At 26.5% G+C, this 8,952-nt stretch overlaps 1 protein-coding gene across 1 annotated transcript; it reads left to right on the top strand.

The window, feature by feature from the left end:
- The first annotated feature begins 110 nt into the window (after window positions 1-110).
- On the top strand, window positions 111-5,311 carry LOC126905826 (BAG domain-containing protein Samui). Its single transcript, XM_050685909.1, has 3 exons — window positions 111-571; window positions 3,149-4,067; window positions 4,945-5,311. Exons 1-3 carry the CDS (start codon window positions 410-412, stop codon window positions 5,148-5,150), a joined length of 1,287 nt encoding a protein of 428 aa, XP_050541866.1. The 5' UTR covers window positions 111-409; the 3' UTR covers window positions 5,151-5,311.
- The last annotated feature ends 3,641 nt before the right edge of the window (window positions 5,312-8,952 follow it).

The following is an 8,952-nucleotide window of genomic DNA, read 5'->3' as shown; positions in this document are numbered from 1 at the left end:
CCACAAGCTAAATTGTCCTTAGATAAATGTATAACTACGAATACAGATAAGTCTTATCTACATTTCTGATTGTGACTATTAAGCTCAGTGGTAGTAAAACAAATTTGGTTTACTGATGCACTCGGTGGCTTACTAATACCATAGTACCAAAACCTTATGAGGTCGTCTCTCGAATATTCTAGATAATTCTTAATACTTTACTATTCGCACTGATTGCAGATTGTCGTTTACTTCCGATTTATAAGTTGCAACTTGAGTGTAATAATGTGTGCTTTTATATATTATACCATCTAGGTTATTTTTTTCATAAAATTTAAAATAATCAAATGAAGTTATGTATCTTTAATGTTTTAATAGAAAAATAAATTAATTGGCTATTATAGTATTTTTTTTTTGATGTTGAAATATAATGCCGTTTGGTGAACGTTTTAATAAATTTAAACCCAAATTAAGTGAACGTATTCGAGGAAAAACTACCAACGAAATACTTGAAGAAATAAAAAAAAATTTCAACAATAATACAGATTCCAACATGGATTTTGACAACGTTGATTCTAATTCCATAGAAAGGGTATGCATTATTTTTTCATTTTTGTTATCCTTCTTAATCCATCGTTATATTATATTATCATTATTTATCATTACTAATAATACTTATATATTATAATATAAATATCAACTTTGGTAAACAAATGGAAAATATTTTCAAAAACGTATTGCAACTTAACTGCTTTATAAATCAGCAGTAGTTAATTAGATTTTTTTATCAAATTTAAATTTAACTTATTATATATATAGTATTTAGACAAATTTTAGTCCTTTAATGTTTAGTTTTTACTTTTATATTTATAAACATGTGTTTTTTCTTTAAAAAAAACAATTACGAAATCTATATTTTAACATTTAATCCACCTTTGTACTCAAATAATTTTTTTAAATGTTTAATTATTTTTGATAATAACCTTTAATTTATTAATTATTACTTTAAATTAAAAATATTAATTTAAAACTAATAAATTTCAAAAACATTTAACACAAAAGCATACTGAAAGTATGTGTTAACCATTGACAATGATAACATTATTCCTAAAATATGTAACTACGATTTTTAATCAATTTTAGAGGCTTTTTGAGTTGAATATATTATTTAGTTTTAAGTTAATATTTTAATTAATATTAGCTAGAAGTGATCAATTATATTATGTGTAATATTATTTAACTACTATTTTGCTTAGCATGTGATGATTTTTGTGAAATTAGTTATTTTTGTGTTTAGTGAGTAACAAAATTTGCTGTGTTGGGCGTTATGGAAGCTGCTAAAACTTAATTCACTCTATAACTTTGATTTTCCTATTAACTATAATTCTTTGGTAAGTCATTTTATTAAATTTTCACAGTATTTATTGATTTGTTATCTGATTGAAAACAGGTATGAATTTTTAATCATACAAAACTTGGCGTATAAACTAATTTTTAACATTAATAAAATTCAAATTCAAAGAACTTATATTAATTGTTGATTTTGAATTAATTTATCTAATTTATATCTATTTAATTATTTTTTTTACTTTCTTCTTATCGTACAGAAAAATAGAATTTAAATTTTATTTGTAAATGATGTTAGTATAAAATATTTTATTCTATTCTATTTTTTAAGTCAAAATCAAAAAATAGCCAAAATTAAACTTTTTTTTTTTTTTACATAATAATTTGTTTTAAAGCCTAGTTTAATATTGTAACCATTTTGACGTAATAAATTATTCAATATAGGTTAATATTTAATATTTAATCACAGTGTATACATGTATAAAATCTGATTATTTTTCTATTTATTCCATCTGATCTAATGCATTATAATTGAGTGATGAGCAATACGAATTTAAAATGTATTGAACTTTTCTGGAAAATTTAATTTTAAATTGTAGAGTTATATATTTAAATCTTTAATCTAATTAAATATATTATATAAACTATATAGGTTGTATAACTTCACACGAATATTAATAAAATTGGTGAAGAAACAAGANATTTTAATTTAACTTTTTTTTCCTAATTCAGTATAATTAATTGCACTTCGATAGAGTAATAATTTTTAATTGCTGAATAGAAATAAAAAAATTTAATTAACCCAATATAAACATTAGTTAATAAGAGATGTTTAAAAATTCTTTTTGTATTACTGAATCATACTTCATCAACTTAAAATTCCTTACAAGAACTATTTATAGAATGATTGCTCTAGGCAAGTGCCAAAAACTACAGTTAGAATAACACAATATCTTTTAAATTAACAAAGCAGTTTAATAAAAAAATTTAATTTCAAATTAAGAAAATAATGTAATATTTTTTATTATATTGTTAAATTAAATTTTAAACAATTATAACGTCACTTAGACAATTTTTAAATTGTCTTATTAGCCAGATCAGAATACAAAATTTAGGTCAAATGACTCATAGTTGAAGCCAGTAATATTTTCTCTCGAGTTTTAAATTTTATATTTAAAAAAATTTAGTATATATTAAATTATGTTTAAATAAATTAGTATATTAATTTCATGTATAATCAAAGATACAAATTGAGCGTTTAGATTTTATTAATAACCTTTCCAAAATCTTAAAAAAAACAACATGTATAATTATATAAAATTTCAGAGTGGGAAGTCAGATATAAAAAATCCCCTCTAAATTGTTGTTGAAATTCTGCCTATGAATATAATTATTAATATAATATAATTTTCTTTCTAATTTTAATCAATTATTCAACATAGTTTTCATGTTTTGTAATTGTTATTTTTTAAAAAAGGTTTTAATTATAAACAGATGTATAAATTCTGAACATTAATAGCATATAAAAGTACAACCTCAATCAGTGACTAATTCTGTTGATAACTGTACTTTCATAGAAATAATCTAAGTTTAAATATTATAAGTAAAAATATTAAAATTACCAAGTTTCTATAATCATTAGTTTTTGTTGTAAATGATTTCTATTAGTCTTTAACATATTCTTACATGTATTTTATAAGTAAATTCATGATAAAAATATGAAGTTGTAATTGTAAAGTAAATAGGTATGTTATCAAAAAAAAAAAAAGTAGTTTTAAAACCTCAATTTTTACATATTATTTATTATTTTACTTATTTTTAGAACGAATTTCCATTTGATGATGAAATTTTAAATGGTCATTTAAGTGTTCGTTCTCATTTAGAAGATTTAGCCAAACGGCATCCCGACATTGCTAATCATTTACGTTGTCCCCCCTGGGAAGGTGAACCTAGTTCAAAACGTTGGAATAAAAAAAAATCAGATTCTGAAGAAAAAAATATTTCTGAAGAACCATCAAATCTCAATTCAAGTTATTCTGAAAGTGTAGATTCTAATTCTTGTCAAAAACCTGAAGACAACATGAGCCAACATCAAAATACTGATAATAATTTAGAAAATTTGGATAATAACGACGAAAAACCTCAACGATTTGTATCTAAGTTAGAATTTACTCCAGTAAACCCTAATAATCAAACTGAAAATACTGATCTTAACCAGGAACAGCAACCACAACAACAACAATCACAGCAACAGCAAAAAGATTGTCAGAAAAATACTACTCCACCACAAGGAGGACAAAAACAACCTAATGTACGGCATATTCCAATATTTGTGGAAGGGCGATCAGAACCTGTTTATCCAAAAAATATAGACAAAGTGTTAAACAATTCAATGGGTTCAAATAAATCTAAACCAAATTCTGGTAGACAAAGTCCATTTAAAAATCATCATTCCTTTTATGACCAAAATAATGTTCATCATCGTCAAACTCCTCCACCACCTCCACAACATCAACAAGCAGCTTCACAAGATTCAAGATCCACACAATCACCACCTCCAACACGCCAACAAACACAAATAGATGCATTAGATAAAGTGCAAATTGTTCAAGCAGAAGTAGAAGAACTTGGAAAAGCAGTTGATATATTTTCTGGTAATTCGCGCAATGACAAACAATACATTTATCTAGATGAGATGCTTACCAGGAATTTAATAAAGTTGGATACAATTGAAACAGAAGGTATTTATTTAATCTACATAAATGTTTAATGTATATTTTAATTGTATAAATGTGCATTTTTATTTTGCTTCATCATGATCATGATTTAAAATTAAATTCTTAACATAATATAGGTAATAACCTCGTGGCTGATGCTTAACATACCAACGATAAACAAATAATAACCCCAGTTGGTTATGTAACCAGGAAGGCCATAAAGGTCACGCTCCCCTATTTAGAGCTATTATACTTCCCAAATGAATTAATGAATTAACATAAAAGGTTAATAACATGTGTTCGTTGATATTTTTAGCTTTTATGCGAAGCTGAGAAGGTATTAATTTTACTATGATGTGTTTTTAAACAATAAAATTAATATTTTTTAAATTAAAAAATAAGATTTTACCTAATCCCTCAATTTTTGATAAAAATGAATGAAGATATTGGTAATGTATAATTTTATCTTTCTTTTAAATTTTCCATAAGCGGGCATCATTTGTCCACTCTCCTACACTAGACTAATCTTAAATTCTTAGGATGGAGTAATAGTGGTGTTAACCAATTTCTATCATTTTTATAAAGAGTTGTTTAGATATTTTATAATTAGTTATTTATAATATTTTAAACTCATAAAGGCTAATTTTAATTTAAATGATAAATTATAATATTAATTTAATTGAAAATACAATATTATTTTTTTGCTATCATTGATACCAAAGAAAGTGTTAAGATTGAAGTAATTATTTGCAAGTTAAACTCATTTTATTGAAAAATTTACCAATACCACTTATTTTAACTTCCGCAATTGATTATGGCATATATCAAATTAACCTTCTGGTTTTACATTAAAAAAAATATGTTACTTGTATTAATTATTTATTTATGCTTTTAACTATAGGAAGAGATGATGTTCGTATTGCTAGAAAAAAAGCTATAAAAACTATACAAGATACAATTGCTGTTTTAGAAGATAAAGTTCCTCAATCAAAAACAGAACCCATAGTTGTCGATGAATCAAATGAAAATTCAATTAAATTGAATCAAGTAGACAATTCTACTGATGAAACAAATTCTGAGACTAATACTGAGAGTGTAAAAAACTAAAATTACTAATTCTTAAACCATAAAATAAAAAGTAGTTGATATAAAATATTTACAAAAAAATTAATTATGAATGATTTATATATTTAACAAAGTAATTATTTTAATTAAAAAGTTTAACTCTAATTGTTAACTTTAAAAAAATTTAATAACACTTATTAAAATTTCAATATTGAAATTCCCACTTTTAAAATCTTTATTTGAATGTATAACTTCACTAAAGACTGGTCGTTATACAATTGAAATGTGTGTATATTAGATTTAAGCATTTCGTTTCTATTTTCAAATAGAAAAAAGCAATCTATTTTTATTTTTGTTTGTTAAAACTTAAGATTAAAGTCCTTTAAATAAAATATATATTTATATATTTGACAAACAAATTAATGAATGTTATTTTTTAAACACAAAGATAATTATGTAAAATTACTTAAAATCTTATGTCAAAAGCATTCAGTCATACAGAATATTTTTTAACAAAGCACAATTTGTAATATTACATTTTTTTTTTTTTAGATTACATTAAATAAAAATTAATTACTATTATTTTTATTTTACCAAATAACGATTTTTAAGTTTTTCTAAAGATGTGATCCAAGGGTATCTTGTATGGTATGTCTATACCATGCATATCAGTAACACTGTAAACTATAGTGTAATAATTGTCGTAACACAGTAAAGAGAATGATAAAAGGAAAATGTGAAACTATGTGTACGAAGATGAATATGAGGAGGTGGTGCCTGCTGTCTAGGTATTCACGTGCGTGTTGTCGTACAGCAGTCACCGTGCTCGGCTGACACTCCGGGTTAGCTGTGGGTGTCGAAAGGCTGTTGTTATAGGAAGGGAGAATAAGAGTAACACCTAGGTATGAGGTGCAGACGAAGTGCAAGACACAAGTACTCTGAAATGTCGAGGAAAAGAGTATATAGGTTAGAAAAGGAATAAACAAAGACTTTACTTTAAACAGTAAGCCGGACAGCGACAACCGAGTACTGAGACTGATGAATGACACAAGGCACTGGAGTCGACTGACCACGATGGTCAGGTCTATTGGGTTTTTATAATAATTACACCTATTGCCGATTTGGCAATAAATATTATTTGTTAATTCACCAGTCTCAGGCAGCGGATGTGCTGTCTGTATTTTATTAAAATAATTCTCACGATTATGAAAACGTGACACCATCACATAATGTAGTTTACTCGATACTCGCAGTATAAATACAATATTGGAAAAAAAATGTTCATTTCTTTTGGTTACATATAGTTCTTGATTTATCAGCTAATAACGACTTTTGTAGACAGTACGAATAATACTTTTTAACAGTCTTAATAAGAGTTTTATTACATATAAATATAACTAATATCACAAAAACAGCACCGTAAAATATTATTTAAAAAATCCGGTGTGTTCTTTACTTGTTTTTCGTCTCTCAGATCATACGGCCTTGAGACTCGGATGTATGTTGCCGGAACAAACGAGTTTTTTATAATCGTTGTCTAACGGTTGATGAGACAGTACATGTTGGCTCTGTAACTACGAGGGAGCTGTTCGAATGTGCTTGATGTTCATACGGACTCTACTGTTTCCGTGCGTAGAAGGTACAGCGTTTTCCATAGAACCCATGTAATGAACGATTACTGTTCCTTTGACTTTCTGACTGTCGTAGATGTATTAAACATATCGTATAAAATCTTGGCTGTCTCTGCATGTGTAGCTGATTGTATATATTACAGGTGCGTTTGATGGAAACTTTCTGTGGCCATCGTCGTTCCAGGAAATTTGGTCACACTTTCAATCTTCTGGCTTGTTTATGCTTATAAGCACATATATTTCGCTGAGTTTCGGGTTAACTGTCGGGGTTGATGAAGTATAGCCACTCAATAAATCATTAAGAATTAGTACTTAATCGTTTATGTTAAATATTTTAGTTTTTTGCAAAGTATAAAAAATATGAAAGAAATATGCACTGTTACGAAACAATTTTTTTTATTTAAATAAATATCTTTTTATCTAAATAAGGGTGGTAAAGTTGCATGTTTGGTAATTGTGTATAGTAATATACAAAATTTATTTTTTATTTTTTTTTTACGCGTACGCCAAAATGATAATAAGAAGTTCCATTGCACATAAACAGCTACGTCGCAGTAATAATAACAATAATTCAATCGATTTAACCGACCATATTATTAATCAGTGGTGGCTTGTGAGTGCTGGTAGTAGGGATGCGACTTTAAATACAATACCACTAGTTATAGGTATAAAAAATTGTCTAATTAAATGTAATAAAATAAAACACAATACACATATTATTTCAAAGGTCGCAGTAGTAAATAGAAATGAAAATAATAATAATAATAGCGATTATACTAATATAGCAATCGATAACGACGAGTGTACACGCAATTAATTCTAAAAATAAATTACCCAATATAAGTATATTAGTATATATTTAGTAATATACTAATATTTTACCGTACGGACTACCCGACGGTCGTCCAAACACTTCTCGTGTGTGTATGCGTACTTGCATATACTGAGGAAAACAACTTAGATGTTCGCACACGAAAAATATATTATAACTATTTTATTATATAAAAATTTGCAAATGTAGAATTTTCTTCTTTTAAATCGCTTGCCTATTTATGATGTCTCCTTCCTGGCTCTTATTTATTGCCCACCTATTCACTTTAACCATCACTTTCTTTCTTATTCAAAACTGCAATTACAATCTCTCCCTATTAATTTTATTAATAATCTATTCAATGAGTTCTTATTCTCTAATTTCTCCAATTATTGTCTTATATTTACTGATGGTTCAGTAAGCTCTAATTCCGCTGGTTTCTCTTTCTTTGTTCCTAGTCTTAATATTAAATTCTAAGATATTCTCCCTTCACAATCTTGTTCTTTTACTACTGAGTGTTATGCCATTTCTTCGGCCCTTGAGCTTATTCAATCCTTCAATATTTCTAATGTTTTAATAACTACTGACTCTTTATAAGTCCTTTCTTCTCTCTCTTCTAATTCATTCAAAAAATGCAGATCTTTCCTTATTAAAATAAAAACGTTAATTTATAATCTTTTCTTAGCTAATACAAAAATCGAATTTTTATGGTGTCCTAGTCATGTGGGTATTTTTGGTAATGAGGAGGCTGACCATTTAGCCAAACTTACCAAATTCATTACCCGTCGTCCAACCCTCAATATTCCTTCATCTGACTTCGTTTCCCCCTTAATAAGACGATATTTCTAGCATGGCAAGAATATTGGTCTTCTCCTTTCTCTCTCATCACAGCTTGGCACAAATCAATTTCACCAACTATTCCAAATCATCCTTGGTTCCATAAACTTCCTCTCTCTAATATTTGGTCATAATAGCCTTCCTTTTCATGTGTACAAAATGTCCCTTAACAATTTTCCTTTCTGCCCCAAACATGACAATGAAGTACTCTGCGACTTTCCTCATATAATTTTTGACTGCTGTGCATTTGAAAGTAATCGTTATATTTTATTTAATAATTTATCTCATCTTAATATCTCTCCTATTAATTGTTACACTATTCTTAACTCAACTTCTCTCGATGTAATTTCTTTAGTTATTTCTTTCATTCATTCAGCTGGTTTTTTTATTTAACGATTTTTACTGTAATTTTGTTGATGTAAGATCAATTGTACTATTTTTATTATTATTATTATTATTTATTTTTTTGTTTTCTCATTTTATTTAATTGTTAAGCTATAATAATACTTTGTATTGAAAGCTAATAAAAAAATATTCATATTATTATTATTACTAGCTTAATCTA

The sequence above is a fragment of the Daktulosphaira vitifoliae genome, unplaced genomic scaffold (genome assembly GCF_025091365.1).
Source record: "Daktulosphaira vitifoliae isolate Bord-2020 unplaced genomic scaffold, ASM2509136v1 Scaffold_4, whole genome shotgun sequence".
In the NCBI taxonomy this organism is placed as follows: domain Eukaryota; kingdom Metazoa; phylum Arthropoda; class Insecta; order Hemiptera; family Phylloxeridae; genus Daktulosphaira; species Daktulosphaira vitifoliae.
This window is presented reverse-complemented; position numbering and strand designations above follow the sequence as displayed.